Source organism: Lissotriton vulgaris, chromosome 6 (assembly GCF_964263255.1).
Source record: "Lissotriton vulgaris chromosome 6, aLisVul1.2, whole genome shotgun sequence".
Lineage (NCBI taxonomy): Eukaryota > Metazoa > Chordata > Amphibia > Caudata > Salamandridae > Lissotriton > Lissotriton vulgaris.
In genome coordinates this window covers 732127222-732146866 of record NC_141694.1, presented here as the reverse complement: position 1 = coordinate 732146866, position 19645 = coordinate 732127222, and the positions used below count along the sequence as shown (strand labels likewise).

Below are 19645 nucleotides of genomic sequence, written 5' to 3'. Positions count from 1 at the left end.
GCGGGAAAAACTCTAGATTCTACTCTCAAAACTTTGGTGGATAAATTATTCTTAAACTTGGACTACTTTGAATACAAAGTTCTGCAGGACTTGAAGGATATTAAAGATAGAGTAACTGTCCTTGAAACACATTGCAAGGAGTGCAAGGATGCTGCGGTACTGATGAGTACAGTCCAAGGGAACATTTTACGTTGTACAACAAATAAACTGGAATCGTTGCGCCTTGGCTCCTTCTGCATTGAACCCCACATGTAGCCCAACATGTAACCCTATAACTAACTTGAGTAACTCAACCAAACAACTGAACTCTAGTGATAGTCGGTAGACAAGTAGGGATTTTATGGACAAAGCAACTAAGCAGAAAAATATGGAGGGTAGAAGCTTACAACCACAAACAGCCCAGTATGACCAAGTAACACTCCATTTACCCCCTGATGCAGCACCTTATGTCATAGTGCTAAAAAAGGGCCCTAAGCCTGAACTGAGATCTAAAGGAAGCTGGGCTAGCTTAAAAAACAAAGTGGTGCTCCCACAAATTTGATGTAAACTCATTACAGGCTGAGATCATTATGGTAAGGAGAATAAACTGGGTGGGCCCTAGTCGGAATCAAGAAAGGGGCGACTGTCTCATAATTAATTTCCAAAACCCTGTTCTGGTACAATTGCTCCTCTTTCAACTGCAGCAACGACGGAAGACTCTTAACCACCATGATGAAATGATGACAGCTGCCTACCTTGCTTATTTCTACAAGCCATAAGAGATCTGATGGAGGTCTCAGGTACTGAAACCTGTGGTCGTCCAAAGTAACTTTAGACCAACTGTTCAGTTTACATCTCCAAATATATTTGCATCTTTAATGTCTTTCAGTGATCAGGACTGATGCCACAACATGCACCGGAGTGACATTGATGAAGGTGTCGGTTGTGTAACTCTGGCGACAGATAGATTGGATAGAAGAATTTTCCTCAATAGAAAGACTGTTATGCATGAAACGGGACAAAATGGGATGGTAAGTACCTCCTGCAAGTCTGAAGTAAATTAGGAGATGCACCCTCAGGAAAAAACTGCTAAGAAGCACTTTTGTCTTTAATCATGGGATTTAGTGGTGTAAGAAGCAAATTAGCAAATACCGATTTGGTGTAATTACATATGTACAACAGATTTATTATGTTTCCAAGGGACTTGGCACACCGATTAATGGGTATATCGCCATGAACAGTCCAGCCATTCCAACAATATATGGAAGCGCTAAAGGGGACTTGTTCGTACTAGTCTCAACTGTGGCTCCGGTATCTGTCAAAAAGACCTTTGTCGATTCTCCCTTCTTTCGATTGGTTTTACTTAAGGCAAATTTGAGATATTCCATTGATACATTTACAAAGAATATCGATAGAGAGTGGACCCTTATCTGGATAGGTAATTTTAATACTGAGCTTTTTACACATTCACTCAGTGATATTTGTGGGAATGTAGACTCAAATAGCAATAGTTTGGAACAATTTCCTCATAATAAATATGGGGATAGTTTAAATACGATAATATATAAATACAATATAGAGATAATGAATCAGAATGTGGGCATTTCGCTGCCAATGTTTTGTGGGACAAGAGGCTTTTCGAATAAATCTTTGAACAGATCGCCTAGGACCCTATCAGGGCCAGGTGCTTTCAAGGCAATAGATTTTACGATGGCTTCAATGACCTCGTTCACAGAGATGGTTTGTAAGGGAGTTGATATTGTACAAGTTGTATTACTCTGTGATACTGCCAGGTAGTTTAGACAGGAAAAGATTCCTTCAACGTGTTCTACCCAAGTGAGCAGGGTGACAAGGACTTCAACTTTTTGTTCAGCTCTATCTGATAAGAAAGGGGAATTTATACTTTTCCAGAAGAGCTTGCTGTCTTTGGTATTAGCTGTTTGTTCTAAGTCTAGTCAAAAGGTAGGAAGATACCCCTAACGTTATTGGTTAGGGTGTGGGCAAGTCAAAACAGAAAGTCAGATCCTATTGTGTTGTAATCACAAGAACTGCTGATATTAATGGACAGAGCTAGCAAGATAAAATTAATTATCATTCAATGTTTCACAAAATATGGAACACCGAAACACCGCGTCAACTGTTTTTACTTATATTTTAGTGTACTTTATGTCATTGATATAATGACGTTTTTTTAATTCATGATGTCTATTAGACTGTAACCCGATGGGAGGAACTGAATAAAAAGCTCTTTTTTTAATGAAATTTGATCCTTTAGTATCAGCAATTTGTGACACTAGTAATGACTGTGATATTCCATATTTTGTGAAACATTGAATGATAATTAATTTTATCTTGCTAGCTCTCTCCATTAATATCAGCAGTTCTTGTGATTACAACACAATAGGATCTGACTTTCTGTTCTAAGTCTACCCACATTTGTTACCTCAAATTTATTTTGCGTCGGGATATGGCAAGTTTTTATTTCATCTTTGAAGACCTAACTTCTATTCTGTCTCTTGGTGCTTTTTGCAGGGCCCTTTTTAGTTTGTTATTTGCCTGAGTATAAAAGTGATTGAATCACCCCGTACTGCGCTGTTGCTTGCTGCATTTTGCCTTCTTCAAATTTCCAGCTGTGTTTGTGATGGTCATACTAAAGGCTACAATTTCAGTGCAGACATTCAAATCATCTAAATTACTTTTAGCCAACTGCTCCAGAAATGCTGGGACATTAACTCCTGACCATTTCAAGCTAAGTTAAATTTGTTTGGTGATCTCAACAGTGGTAGGCATCTGATGCACCTCCTGATGCTGGCTAGGCTACTTGCAGTACCACCACAACATCGACTACAATTACTCATAAGGAACTAGATATAAAGTTTATGGAAGATACAATAGACATAAATGTGATTACTGGTTGGTATAACATTTAGAGTAAAGAAGGTACGACATTGGACGCTTTTGGCACAGCCTGTAGAGGAGGAAGATGGCGGCGGGTTGATGCCGGCTGCGAGAGCTCCGTCCCTGATCGGAGGATGCCAAGACGTACCGAAGTGCTTGTGTCCTCTTAAAGAAAAAAAAGCCCACCATCAGCAACCAGGCAGTGAGAACACAAGGAAATGTCTCTTTTCCTGTAAAAATCTTTTTTGCACTAACCCCCATACACGTTCTCCTCTCTTCTTCACTCCATGGAGAGTAAACCGGCGTTTGGGAAGCGCTAGGACCCGGAGGATCTCATGGGTGTGGTCACAAGGTCCGACGCAGAACGGACCGGAGCTGGTGTTCAAGGTGAAGTGAGAGGGGCCAGCGTTGCGAGCCGTGCCAGGATATGGTGTAGGATCCGGGCAGCAGCGGCTAGAGCCTACCCTCGACGCGGGACTACGGCAGTGAGCGGGTATCGTTCCATGGGCAGAGAGGAGGAGGATTTGTTGTGTGCTTTTTACGCTAATAGTGCCAGGAGAGAGTCCTGGGAGCCCTGTAAGTCCTGGCAAAAAGCTTGTGAAAGGGTACGGACCTACCCGACTTCGCGTATAGGACTTAAAGTAATGGACACTGAGCTTATACAGACCCCACCTATAACGCTGGAAGAGTCTTGTTTACAGCTGGAAAGTCAGAGGGGGAGAAGTGTTAGCAGAGAGGCAGAGGAGGTATCAGGAGTAGCTGCCTCAGCCCCCCCAGTAACAAGGAGCAGATATCTCCTCCGCTCCCTACCTGAAAGGGAATTATCACATCTATCTTTAAATCGTGTTGACTTTCTGGTTCCCTTGACCACCCGACAGAAAAAGAGAGAAAGGAGGGAGAGGAGTAATACCGGAGAGGTTAAAAAACAAAAAAAAAGTTCCAGCACATTAAAACCCGCTCCCTCTCTAAAATCTTACTTTAAAATAATGGAGAAAACAGTATCTAGTTTAGGTGGGGTTTGCAAGCAGGCCGAATCACTGACGGTGACACAGTAGCTCCCCACAGCCCCAGTTGCCCACTCCAAGCCTGCAGTCATGCTCCAAAACAAGTACACACCTTTGTCATCTGACCCTGAGACAGATCTGAGAGACCCCTCATCTGATATTGAGTTACAGAAGAGTATGGGGGAGGTTCCTGTTTCACAGGCAGTAATAGTGCCTTTGCCAAAAATTCATTTTTCAACCATCAATCGGCCAAGCTTGTAACTTTTCAGCTGGCATAGCCGATTCCTCAGTGGTAGGTGTACTGGGGGCAGAATATCAACAGCAAAAGGAAAAGGAAAATGAAAATCAAGGCATGGAGTGTCTCCTTCGATCCCTAAGTGAAGATCTTTTGGCGAAGCTATTACCCAAGTTTGAAATCTCTGAAGGAAATCAGAAAGAGATTACTGAGAAATGTACCAGCCTTGAGAGTAAGTTAGATGACATCTGTACAAGAACAGAGGCGAAGTTGCTACTCTCTCAAGGGTTTCGCAAGCCCATTCAAAAAAGATATCTGAGTTGAAAGAACAGAATAGAACTTTGCAGCTCGATATGGAATGCCTAGAGATCCACGCTAGAAGGAATATTTTGAAATTCCTAAAAATCCCTGAAGGGGCGGAAAATGGAGATGTGAAGTCCCTAGTCTGTAAGTTACTGAGAGAAGGAGTGTTAAATGATAGACCCGACATCGTTCTTGAGAATGAGATCCAGCGAGCGCATAGGGACCCATTCCGACGTCACCCAGACAGGAGCGCCCGAGAAAGATTTTGGTTAATTTTCACACGTATTCAGTAAAAGAGTTGATCTTAGGTAGGGCTCTTGTCGATCCATCACTCCAGATTGACTCCTCTAAGTACTTAATTTGCTCCGACGTAGGCAGAGTTACAGCACAAAGGCAGTGGGAGTTGGGGTCTCGGATGCCGGATCTAAGAAGCTTAGGAGCACAAGTTAGGATGAAATTCCCAGCATCATTACGGGTGGTATGGAGAAATAAAACATATAAATTTGCTTCCACTCAGGAGGTTGATAGCTTTCTTATATGTTTGAAAGAAGCTCAACGTTAGACACCCCTTACATTAAAATTGTATAAGAGGAGTATGTATTGTACAATAAAACATAAAAATTGGATTCTAAAAGTACAGAGGGTTAGTATGGTTGGAACACTTAACAGTATATAAGAGAAAAAAAAAAAAATATATATATATATATATATATATTCACTGAAAAAACCATAGGTTTCACACCAGTTATAGTTAGGAATTAGCATTTAAAAAACCTTACAAATTCACTGAAAAAACCATAGGTTTCACACCAGTTATAGTTAGCTGGAAATTTTACTGATATAAAACCATTGAAATTCCCACGTTATAGTTAGTCGGACTCACTATAACTTGCGCGTACAATGCACTGCTGATGACATCACATATTACATCACTCATGACATGGTCAGTGACATCACTCATGACACCATCCTTGTGACATAGTGACAGACCTCCTCTCAGTGTAAAGTAACCCTTGAGACACATATTCAAAAATAGAAACTGAAATTTTTAAAAAATGGACATACCTATATCAGTTACAACAAGCAATTCTGTACTTCCACTATCTATATACACATCCACTCATTCACCAACAGTTCTATATAGTCACTCATACATATACTCACTCATCATATGAAGAGATACACCTATACATCCTGTTACACACCGACATTCATCCAAAAGTTACTCACACACATATTCACACGTGCAAATAAACTATTGAACAACCATTTATTTGAATATAGAGTTATACACACACTTCCACCTTACTTCTATTGAAAATTACACATATTTATTCTCTTAAACAATCACTTATAGAAACACATACTTATTTAAACAGGAAATCTTACAATCTCTTACTCTCACATATACTCACTTATATACATCAATATTCATATATACTAGATTAAAACATATGTAGTTACTGATAAAGACACTAGTGAGACAGTCATTCACTCACTAACAAACACATATAGACACTCATCCACCCATACAGTCCTGTACATATGCTGTCTTCAAAACACATACAAACAAAGAGTCAGTCACTCATGCATCTATGTGCTAAGTAATACCTCCACCAAACCATATAGACACTCATACTAAAACTAATAAAAATATCAAATAACCCATATACATACGCATGTAGCTACTTATCAACACATGTAGCCACTTATACACAAAGTGAAACACTAATATATGTATTTAAATATTTAAACATAACTCACTAATATTTATTTTTCAGAAAGACACATATTCACTGGATGGTGTCATCAGTGATGTCATGAGTGATGTCACTGACCATGTCATGAGTGATGTAATATGTGATGTCATCAGCAGTGCATTGTACGCGCAAGTTATAGTGAGTCCGACTAACTATAACGTGGGAATTTCAATGGTTTTATATCAGTAAAATTTCCAGCTAACTATAACTGGTGTGAAACCTATGGTTTTTTCAGTGAATTTGTAAGGTTTTTTAAATGCTAATTCCTAACTATAACTGGTGTGAAACCTATGGTTTTTTCAGTGAATTTCATAGGTTTTTTTAATGCTAATTTCTAACTATAACTGGTGTGTAACCTATGGTTTTTTCAGTGAATTTCATAGGTTTTTTTAATGCTAATTCCTAACTTTTTATACAGACTCATACCTATGTGTTTTTTAGTGAATTGCTAAAGTATGTTTTTGTAAAAATGAACACTATAATGTATATTGAGATAATATTTTTAATTTAAAATATTTTTTTTTTATATTTCACTTTGGTGCGCTTTCGGTGCGCGCACCCGTGCGCGTACCGTCAGCGCACTAACAAAAAAAAAGAAAAAAAAAATGAAGGAGGGACTGTGTAATAGATAGTAAGACAGATAAAAAGTGTAAAAGGAAGTAACTGAGAAAAGAAAAATGAATAAGGGAGCAAAAGAAAGAAGAAATAGGAAGAACACTAAAGTAGAGGTTAAGGGAGAATATAAATGGATATTGAAAGTAAAAAGAAGGACAGTTAAGTATGAGAATGACAGGTAGTGACGGGATCAGAGGAAAAGAATAGCAGCGATTGAGGGAAAGTAAATATCAGTGAATATAAGTAAAGAGGGGTGAAAGAGGGTACATATAAGTGAATAAGGGCAACACATGGGGAGTAATAGAGAGAAAGAAGAGAGAGAGTAAAAGAAAGACAAAAGGAAGAACTAACTGAACTACAGTACAATGAGTGTGAAAGAAAAAAAAATGGAGAAAGAGAAAGAGGGTTAGGAAACTAAAGCAGTGGTACTAAGAGAATATAAAAAAGATAAAAAGTGGTGGAAGGAACTGAGGAAATGCAGATAGTTCCTATTAGATTAAGAAGTTGTGAATGAAGTACAGTAAAGAAACAGCAATGAAAAAAGATTGTAAATTATTAAAGAGAGGTAAATAAGGGTGAAAAAGAAAATGAGTGCATAACAATGTGAACACAATATAAATTACATAATGCAAACTACACAATAACTTCTACAATATGTTACATTATTTATTTTTGCTGTTCTCAGAATATATTGAATTCCACTTAAATTAGTGAGTTCAAAGTCTTCATCATATAACAGCGGGAAAAAAAAAACACAATCTAAAAGATTGTGTTTAAAAAAACCCATTCAAACATACATCTCATATATGTACACTAATCTTTGATTCACTTACTTTTCCATGAGGCCAAATAGAAGATAGTGAAGGTCCTTTTGGTAGAAAAAAAGTCTGCTGTTCCTTATGAGTTCCATTTCATCGACTTCCTATGAAAAAAGATCTAAAAACATCATACCATACACAATCCTCACGGCCAATTTGTGTCTGATATATCGGTATTTTTTACTTTGAGATCCACTTAAAGTATCTACATGAGATAAATAATTTCAAATATTAGATTAACTAACTAACTAACTAACTTTTATTAACTATTCCCGTCTTCAAAGGCCAATTCCCTTTACTAAAACTTTGGTTTTAAAAACACTAGATAAGAATTTGTAGAGTCATAAGGCAAACGTTGTTTATAAGTTAAATGAGAATCATTGCAGTAACTCCATCCATTTTCAGATTTTAAGTAGCATGTATAATGTCCTGAGGTGGTCGAAGGTCCATCATGATAAATAATAGCTTCAGTTGTAAAGGTCCTTCCAGAAATTGATAACTGAGAAGCCACAAAATTTTTGATAGAAGTTGTCAATTTAGTTCCATCAGGTCTACATCGTTGGAAAACTAAAATGATATACTGCCCATACCTTTGTATAAATAATGTGGACAGCATTGTACAGTTACATTGGGTACACACCATATTATGATCTGCTGCTTTAACTAGATTTTTAAAAGACACTGATTTACAGTCTGGTAAAGTCAAATATATAAATCTTTCAGTGTCTATTGTAGTAGTACTTGATAAACTACAATTGTGGCAGTCATGCTGCCATTGATAAGAAAGACTGAAAAGATTATCTACATCTACACCTTCATCTTCCAAAACACCAAACATATACATTAAAAATTCCTGACAATCCTGCTGAATGTTCTGTGAAAATTTATCTTGACCAGAACACAAATCTAAAATATTTCGAATTTCTGTTACACTTTCTATTTGTGCTGTAACACTGCTACATTTCTGAAACACAGAATTCAATAAACCACACAATCTTTGATCCCGATTTTCAACAATCTGTTCTTGTAAACTTTTAAGAAAAAAAACAACATTAACCACTACATTAGCATAGCAGTTGACACCAGAACTGTTTTCAAACTGAAATCCAACAACATTTTCTCCACAATTCTTTTTCTTCCTGTTTTCAATTACAGTTTTCTCTACTTTTTGTCTTTTTGCAACTACCTCACTACAATTATCCTCATTTCTTCTTTTTCGGCCTACCACACGTTTTTCAAACAGAGGATATTGAGGCAAATGTGGAGCATACTCTCTTCTTAACCTATTGTATTCTTTAACACAATCTAGATCGGCAGAAATATTTGTCTCATCACATGCAATCAAATACAATCCTGATAAAGTTCTGACTCGAGATAATGCCACATATGCCATACCCTCTTTAAACACAGATCTTCCAATGTTCACCAATGCACTATCTACACTTAAACCTTGAGATTTATGAATTGTCACTGCATACGCCAAACAAACAGGAAACTGTTTTCGGCGAACATATAAGTCTTTTACAAGTAAAAATCTAGCAGAACAACGACTTATTTGTTGTACTTGTTCAATGCCATCAAATTTTATTTTTAAAAATTCAATTCCATCTCTATTTCTGTAATTCACAAAATCAACAACATAACCCATTGCTCCATTTACCAGACCGCTTTCAACATTTAAATTCCTTCTCAAAATGATACGACAATTTAAACACACATTCAGAGTCTTTTCAAAACCAGCTGTTTTTGAAATACTTTTCTCCAATGAATGCAATTTAATTTTCAAATTTTCTGACAAAACAATTGTTGCACCCATATGCTCTATTTTATCTATTGCTTCTAGTTTCACAATCTCTTCATTTTCTAAGTCTAACATTTTTTGGTTGAAGATGGAACATTCTTGCAGAGTTGGCATCAAACATATCCCAGATTTCTTCTCAGTCATTTTTTTAAAAATATTCTCTGGAAGAATGTTTTCATTTGGATACAAATTTGAAATTAATCGACTATGCAAAGCTTTTTTCCCTTTCTCAGTCATTTTTCCAATTCTTACATCTTGTAGAATATTTTTATAATCTTCATCCTTGGCCTGTCGCATATTTTGAAGCAGTTCAGCATATTTAAAATTTAGCCATATATTAACATTTCCAATGCTTCCAAGGGACTTCCTGGTATCTTCATGCGTGAGCATTTTAAACACTGGTTGTCCTTTTACTGGAGTCAACTGCAATAGATCTCCAAAAACAATAATGTGTTTTCCTCCAAATAACACATCATAGTCTGTTTTAAGAATTTCTTGCATTCTCAAATGCACAAAAGCAAGCATTAGATTTGAGACCATGCTTACTTCATCTATGATAAGAAGTTTCATTTTCTTCAAGACTCTTGAAACTTCAGAACACGCATCTCCAGATAGCTTGTTGTAATGCAATTTATTATCATGTTCAACTGGCAGCATCAATAAACGATGTAGAGTAATCCCTTTAATGTTATGTGCTGCCAGACCAGTTGGAGCAGTTACAACACAAGACAGTGGTGAATCAGTCCTTTTCTGCAGATAACTTGCAACGGCTTTAATTAGAAAACTTTTTCCTGTCCCCGCTTCTCCACTTACATACAGTCGGACAGGGTCAAATAATATACATGAGCACTCTTTTTTCTCATGTCTGAATCCATGTTCAATCTGCTCTGTGACTTCATCATATATCTTTTTCTGCTCAATGTTTAGTTGCGTTACCAAATCTTCTAAGTTAACTCCATCCTCTTGAGCTTGTTCCATAGCTCTTTCCACCTCATCCATGGCAGTGGCAGCTTCATTTTGGATAATTGGTCCTCCTAGTGGATCCTGGCTCAATGAAGTAGAACTCTGACTATCTTGAGAACTGTTTCTAGCTATCTCTTCAGCAATTGTGGTTTCTTGCTCCATTTCTTCATTCAACATTTGCAGATAATTTAGAAAAATAGGACATTCTATGGTATCCTTAGTTGCATTAAAAGAGTCTTCATAACAGAGAAAATCTCCAAGTAGTTCCTCTTCTGTACGCCATGGCTTAAAGAGTTGCAAAAGAGCTAAGTAGTAAAATTCTCTTTTGTCTGGAACTTCACAACTCAATTTTCGATGATTAATCAAATGGCCTTTTTTCTGCTTCACTAGACATCCTTCATAGCCAATGAGTGCATATTTTCCATTATTGATATCTTCTGTGATGTTCCTCTTATAACTGTAGTTTTGAAGAACTTCATACAAACATGTGTTCTCAAGGTGAGTACTTCTATTTGGATAGTATGTATCCAACATATTTGTCTTCAAAATATCTGTACTGTTTGGTTCTTTTTCCGCCAAATATTCAATTTCTTGTACAGATTTCAAAACTCGGTTTCGTGTGGCAGCAAGACCAAGACTCACCCAAATGATTGTTCTTGATTTGGCATAGAGACTTGCTGATGATAACCGATCAGAACATTCATATGCTCCAATTTCTCGATGCGACAACATCTTCAGACTGAAACTGTATAATTTCTTGCTTAGACTCTTTTCATGTGAAATGTCCTCCCACATTTCCTTCAGTTCTGTCTTTTCTTTTTTGGTGATGTAAGATGTCACATATCGAGCCACAGCAATAGAGTTGTCAGCAACGAACTGAATATCCATGTTAGCATTCCACATGGACAAAATCACTGGGTTGTAATCGTTGATGTACTTAGATTCTTCATTTCTTTTCAAATTATATGTGTTTTTGGGAGATTTTCTCGTCACAGTATGTCGTAGAGATGACATCAAATTATTTACTCTTCCCTTAGAAATCACTGGTCGAGGAAATGCAAAACGACATTTCGTGTAGTACTTTTCCTTGTTTTTAAATTTTCGACGACAGTACTTTCCACAACGATGAGATTGAAAACGTAAAACTTGTTGCCTTAAATTGTTTTCTTCAGTAGATTTTGGAACAGCACATGTTGAATACTCTTCAATGAAACTCATCACTGTTTCATCTGAATCTGTTCCAAATTTGGGTGCATCTTTAATCCACAACAACATATGTATATGAGGAGCACCTCTCGCTTGATATTCCTTCCTCCAAAAGAAATCCAAAACCTCTCCAAGGGGAGGATTTTTTTTGTTGGTAATAAAAGACATCATAGCTTCAAATCTATGATTAAAATATCTGCAAACATTCACTGGATCTAAAGAACACAGTTCTCCTGGTGTTTTCAATTCTATATTTGGTATGTTTTCATTTGCCTCTCGTAGAAATTGAAGTAAATCGTCCCATGCATACTCAGCACAGCTAAGAGTGAGGAACCATGTAGGAGTTCCTAAGTTTCTTAGCATACATTTCAATTCTCCATGACGACGAAACCAATACTCATTGGTTCCACGTTGACATGCCATGAGATTGATTAGCTGAGATTCCAAAATACTGTCTTGCAGATTAACTTTCTCCATAAAGTCCCTTGCACATACATTTTGCAAATGAGGTCCACTTTTTAATATATGATTAACTGCATAAGAAAGCCCAGACAAATCACTTTCAAACAGTAGATGAAATAAATATGGAATGCATTGACGAAACCTTGGATCTTCTGCATATAATCTTAGAGTCCGGTATTCAGCTGCAGGAATTTGAACTGGTCGATCATCATATCGTCCACCACAACCTGTTGGAAATAATTGTGGAAAACAACGAGCTTCCAAACTTTCTTCCCATACACTAATGGGACTTCCTTTTGCTGCCTTCATTTGAAACAAGTCAATTGCATTTCCCATTACTTCTTTGGAATGCAAAGGATGAACAGTATAATGTTCATATATTTCTTCAGTTCTAGACACATCAACTTTTTCAATTTGACCAACTGAAGAATCACTATCTTCTTCTGTAGCTGTTTCCTCAACTCCAACACTTACATGTTTGTAGTACTCATTGTTTTTAACTAAATACAACGTTGCCTTCTTGACTTTTTTAACATCCACTAAATCTTGCCAAATTTTCTTACTCTTTGTTGGAACCCCATTAACTAGAATAACTAAAGGATCTTCTTCTGCTCTTTCTACACCAATTGTATTAATATTTTTCTTTACATCTAGAGGCAAATAAACAACTCTTCCCTTTAATCCTCTCAGTAAATCTGATGGAGGCAATTTCCCTGTCTTAGGCTCCATGCGTACAATAGCCTGAAAAGGATGGACACATTGAATCAAAATAGATTCATAAGTATTTAGATCCATCAATTCAGAAGGAATATCTATCAACTGAAGATTATTATAAACTGCTCTTGCAGGCATTCTATTTTCATTTAATTTTTTCAAACAATAAGTGCAAATACGCTGATCCAAACTCAAATCAAAAGAATTCTCCACCAACAAATAACTTACAAAATCCTCCCATTCACTATTATTTTCCAATTCACTTTTTGCATATAAATCAACTAACCTAGTCTGAATTTTATAATGAGTCCGTCGACAACACACACAAGTTACATTAGGCCTCTCACTTGATTTCACCTTAAACTTGATAATTTCCTCATCAAACTTTTCAATACTTGAAATTTGTCCATTATCTTCTGCATTACCATCCATTACTATATCTATTTCTACACTGTCCTCTTTGTTCCCAAAATAACAAAACTCAATTTCTTCACAAATAGTCTTCACATCCACTTCAGATCCATGCAAAAGAGCACTATTTAACTGTTTAAGCTTAAGTGCAGGACTTTTTGCATAATACAACTTCCTCACTAATTTCCTTACGTTATTATGATGCACTGCTAACATCCTAAAATGATGAAAAACACTCCGACAAACTTTTCTAGAAAGACATGCTAGTGAATGCCCTTGCAAACCTGTGCTTTCTCTCACTCTGCAAGGATCTAACTCTTGCAGGATCTTCATTTTTTGTTTGAGACTTTTTTTACTATATGTACGTAAGAAATTTCGAAGCAAATCAATTGATTCCTGTCGCACACTACAAATACTACTGCATTTCCATGTGTACACTGGACCCTTAGTACGTCTCCCTAAAACTTCATCAGCTAACACCTCTTCTGCATCTCTAGGTACAAGTTTCTCTTTTTCCATCACACAACTATCTTTCACCTCATAGGCACGACCACTGGTGTCAACCGCATGCACCAAATCATTTTCCTGAAAGTAACTCTCCTCATTAAAAAAAGGCTCAGAACTTGAACTATGCATCCATTCACCAGAAAATACTTCACAAAAATTACTCCGATTAATAATTCTTTTCCATCTACTGTTCGATTTGAAAACATCCATTGCCTTATTAAGTATCCTAATTCTATTGATTATTAAAATAAATAATTTTTTCTTAACTTCAAAAGCCTGATCAACAATCTTTTCTACACTTTTCTTTTTCTTGTAAAAAGCAGCTTTTAGTTTAATTTTCTTTTCATTTTTTAGCAAATTTAAAACTACCCTATTGCGAAACATTCGCCTACGAATGTCCCTAAAAACATTTACTCTTCTATTGCTAACCATTCTCTTCTCTCCTGGTCCAATGGAAACATTTTTTGTGGGCTTCTCTTTCCTTTTTAGATTTGTTGACTTTTTCTGTATATTCACATTAGCAATTTCATTTTTTTTCCTACGACATATGTTACGAAGAAAAGACTTAATTGGCTTACCAGAAGCTTTTCTGGTGTTTTTTGAAGTAGTTGTTGAAGAGGATTCCATAAACTCTGTTGTTGATGTTCTCCTTTTCCGTATGGTATTTTTGATATTTCTTTGCCTTGAAGGCATTTTTGCTTGCTTTTCAGAAGTTGATTTGAATCTGTTGTTCTGTTAAAAAAACACATGAAAGACCACTATTAGCAAACAACAAAGTAATGTTAAAAAGCAAACAATATAAACAATAAATTGCAACATATTTAAGTTTATACAATAGCAACTCATGGCTTTATTTTTAAAGGCCTTGCGCCACCAGTGCGTCACTTATTACCCATGTTTAAAGTCAAGCATCAGCTGCACATGCCATTCATAAATAAGGGCCAAATGCAAATACCAATCAATTGCACCCAAAAATCGATTTTTCAATAACATGTAAGAAACACTGCGCAAAACCTAAGTACAACCACTCAATATCATCAAACAAAGTCAGGGTCTGATTTATAAAGGCCTTGCGCCACCAGTGCGTCACTTATTACCCATGTTTAAAGTCTTGCATCGGCTGCACATGGCAATCATAAATAAGGGCCAAATACATATACCAATCAATTGCACCCAAAAATCGATTTTTGAATAACATGTAAGAAACACTGCGCAGAACCTATGTACAACCAATCAATATCATCAAACAAAGTCAGGGCCTTATTTATGAAAGCCTTGCGCCACCAGTGCGTCACTTATTACCCATGTTTAAAGTCATGCATCAGCTGCACATGGCAATCATAAATAAGGGCCAAATACATATACCAATCAATTGCACCCAAAAATCGATTTTTGAATAACATGTAAGAAACACTGTGCAGAACCTATGTACAACCAATCAATATCATCAAACAAAGTCAGAGCCTTATTTATGAAAGCCTTGCGCCACCAGTGCGTCACTTATTACCCATGTTTAAAGTCATGCATCAGCTGCACATGGCAATCATAAATAAGTGCCAAATACATATACCAATCAATTGCACCCCAAAATCGATTTTTGAATAACATGTAAGGAACACTGCACAGAACCTAAGTACAACCACTCAATATCATCAAACAAAGTCAGGCCTTATTTATGAAAGCCTTGCGCCACCAGTGCGTCACTTATTACCCATGTTTAAAGTCATGCATCAGTTGCACATGGCAATCATAAATTAGGGCAAAATACATATACTAATCAATTGCACCCAAAAATCAATTTTACAATAACATGTAAGAAACACGGCGCAGAACCTAAGTACAACCAATCAATATCATCAAACAAAGTCAGGGCCTTATTTATGAAAGCCTTGCGCCACCAGTGCGTCACTTATTACCCATGTTTAAAGTCATGCATCAGCTGCACATGGCATTCATAAATAAGGGCCAAATACATATACCAATCAATTGCACCCAAAAATCGATTTTTCAATAACATGTAAGAAGCACTGTGCAGAACCTATGTACAACCAATCAATATCATCAAACAAAGTCAGAGCCTTATTTATGAAAGCCTTGCGCCACCAGTGCGTCACTTATTACCCATGTTTAAAGTCATGCATCAGCTGCACATGGCAATCATAAATAAGGACCAAATACATATACCAATCAATTGCACCCAAAAATCGATTTTTGTTTAACATGTAAGAAGCACTGTGCAGAACCTATGTACAACCAATCAATATCATCAAACAAAGTCAGAGCCTTATTTATGAAAGCCTTGCACCACCAGTGCGTCACTTATTACCCATGTTTAAAGTCATGCATCAGCTGCACATGGCAATCATAAATAAGGGCCAAATACATATACCAATCAATTGCACCCAAAAATCGATTTTTGAATAACATGTAAGGAACACTGCACAGAACCTAAGTACAACTACTCAATATCATCAAACAAAGTCAGGCCTTATTTATGAAAGCCTTGCGCCACCAGTGCGTCACTTATTACCCATGTTTAAAGTCATGCATCAGTTGCACATGGCAATCATAAATTAGGGCAAAATACATATACTAATCAATTGCACCCAAAAATCGATTTTTCAATAACATGTAAGGAACACGGCGCAGAACCTAAGTACAACCAATCAATATCATCAAACAAAGTCAGGGCCTTATTTATGAAAGCCTTGCGCCACCAGTGCGTCACTTATTACCCATGTTTAAAGTCATGCATCAGCTGCACATGGCAATCATAAATAAGGGCCAAATACATATACCAATCAATTGCACCCAAAAATCGATTTTTGAATAACATGTAAGGAACACTGCACAGAACCTAAGTACAACCACTCAATATCATCAAACAAAGTCAGGCCTTATTTATGAAAGCCTTGCGCCACCAGTGCATCACTTATTACCCATGTTTAAAGTCATGCATCAGTTGCACATGGCAATCATAAATTAGGGCAAAATACATATACTAATCAATTGCACCCAAAAATCGATTTTTCAATAACATGTAAGGAACACGGCGCAGAACCTATGTACAACCAATCAATATCATCAAACAAAGTCAGGGCCTTATTTATGAAAGCCTTGCGCCACCAGTGCGTCACTTATTACCCATGTTTAAAGTCATGCATCAGCTGCACATGGCATTCATAAATAAGGGCCAAATACATATACCAATCAATTGCACCCAAAAATCGAATTTTGAATAACATGTAAGGAACTCTGCACAGAACCTAAGTACAACCACTCAATATCATCAAACAAAGTCAGGGTCTTATTTATGAAAGCCTTGCGCCACCAGTGCGTCACTTATTACCCATGTTTAAAGTCATGCATCAGCTGCACATGGCATTCATAAATAAGGGCCAAATACATATACCAATCAATTGCACCCAAAAATCGATTTTTGAATAACATGTAAGGAACACTGCACAGAACCTAAGTACAACCACTCAATATCATCAAACAAAGTCAGGCCTTATTTATGAAAGCCTTGCGCCACCAGTGCGTCACTTATTACCCATGTTTAAAGTCATGCATCAGCTGCACATGGCAATCATAAATTAGGGCAAAATACATATACCAATCAATTGCACCCAAAAATCGATTTTTGAATAACATGTAAGGAACACTGCACAGAACCTAAGTACAACCAATCAATATCATCAAACAAAGTCAGGGCCTTATTTATGAAAGCCTTGCGCCACCAGTGCGTCACTTATTACCCATGTTTAAAGTCATGCATCAGTTGCACATGGCAATCATAAATTAGGGCAAAATACATATACTAATCAATTGCACCCAAAAATCGATTTTTCAATAACATGTAAGAAACACTGCGCAGAACCTAAGTACAACCAATCAATATCATCAAACAAAGTCAGGGCCTTATTTATGAAAGCCTTGCGCCACCAGTGCGTCACTTATTACCCATGTTTAAAGTCATGCATCAGCTGCACATGGCATTCATAAATAAGGGCCAAATACATATACCAATCAATTGCACCCAAAAATCGATTTTTGTTTAACATGTAAGAAGCACTGTGCAGAACCTATGTACAACCAATCAATATCATCAAACAAAGTCAGAGCCTTATTTATGAAAGCCTTGCACCACCAGTGCGTCACTTATTACCCATGTTTAAAGTCATGCATCAGCTGCACATGGCAATCATAAATAAGGGCCAAATACATATACCAATCAATTGCACCCAAAAATCGATTTTTGAATAACATGTAAGGAACACTGCACAGAACCTAAGTACAACCACTCAATATCATCAAACAAAGTCAGGCCTTATTTATGAAAGCCTTGCGCCACCAGTGCGTCACTTATTACCCATGTTTAAAGTCATGCATCAGTTGCACATGGCAATCATAAATTAGGGCAAAATACATATACTAATCAATTGCACCCAAAAATCGATTTTTCAATAACATGTAAGGAACACGGCGCAGAACCTAAGTACAACCAATCAATATCATCAAACAAAGTCAGGGCCTTATTTATGAAAGCCTTGCGCCACCAGTGCGTCACTTATTACCCATGTTTAAAGTCATGCATCAGCTGCACATGGCAATCATAAATAAGGACCAAATACATATACCAATCAATTGCACCCAAAAATCGATTTTTGAATAACATGTAAGGAACACTGCACAGAACCTAAGTACAACCACTCAATATCATCAAACAAAGTCAGGCCTTATTTATGAAAGCCTTGCGCCACCAGTGCGTCACTTATTACCCATGTTTAAAGTCATGCATCAGTTGCACATGGCAATCATAAATTAGGGCAAAATACATATACTAATCAATTGCACCCAAAAATCGATTTTTCAATAACATGTAAGGAACACGGCGCAGAACCTATGTACAACCAATCAATATCATCAAACAAAGTCAGGGCCTTATTTATGAAAGCCTTGCGCCACCAGTGCGTCACTTATTACCCATGTTTAAAGTCATGCATCAGCTGCACATGGCATTCATAAATAAGGGCCAAATACATATACCAATCAATTGCACCCAAAAATCGATTTTTAAATAACATGTAAGGAACACTGCACAGAACCTAAGTACAACCACTCAATATCATCAAACAAAGTCAGGGCCTTATTTATGAAAGCCTTGCGCCACCAGTGCGTCACTTATTACCCATGTTTAAAGTCATGCATCAGCTGCACATGGCATTCATAAATAAGGGCCAAATACATATACCAATCAATTGCACCCAAAAATCGATTTTTCAATAACATGTAAGAAACACTGCACAGAACCTAACTAAAACCACTCAATCTCATCAAACAAAATCAGGGCCTCATTTATAAAAGCCTGGCGCCACCAGTGCATCACTTATTACCCATGTTTAAAGTCATGCATCAACTGCACATGGCAATCATAAAAAAGGCCAAATAAAAATACCATTCATTTGCACCCAAAATCGATTTTTAAATAACATGTAAAAAACACTGCGCAGGACTTATATACTAACATACAATTTCACTTCTAAAACATAACTATCTGCTTCCAAATATTCTCCATAGAGAAAATAAATCTCTATCTAAATTAAATGAATCATTACTTACCTTTAGAAATGCTTTTGGAGATTGAAAACAGTGTCAGACACACACACCAATTTTTCTTTAGCAGAGGAAAAGGTGTGCTCTCAATACACTGAAACCAAGACTGGCATAGAAAATCTCTATCTTTGTACACATATGCCTTAATTCAACCAATGAAAACTCTTCCCTCACTATTTTCAAACCAACACCCATCCCCCTCTCAAACCTTTCTATCTGTTACCATAGCAACTCCCTCCTAACTGAACTCTAAGGTTCAAAAGTTTATCTTACAATGTTGCAAATTAACTCAGCAAGGATGTTTGACCTGTGAATACAGCAGCCTATACAGGGTATTTTTGCTTTTGGTGATT

General features: G+C 36.8%; 1 protein-coding gene across 1 annotated transcript; it reads right to left on the bottom strand.

The window, feature by feature from the left end:
- Window positions 1-6632: 6632 nt before the first annotated feature.
- On the bottom strand, window positions 6633-19403 carry LOC147707922 (uncharacterized). Its single transcript, XM_086925258.1, has 2 exons — window positions 19299-19403; window positions 6633-14408 (listed from the first exon to the last, which is right to left on the bottom strand). The coding sequence occupies exon 2, from the start codon at window positions 14367-14369 to the stop codon at window positions 7911-7913; it is 6459 nt and encodes a 2152-aa protein (XP_086781384.1). The 5' UTR covers window positions 14370-14408; window positions 19299-19403; the 3' UTR covers window positions 6633-7910.
- Between the last annotated feature and the right edge of the window lie 242 nt (window positions 19404-19645).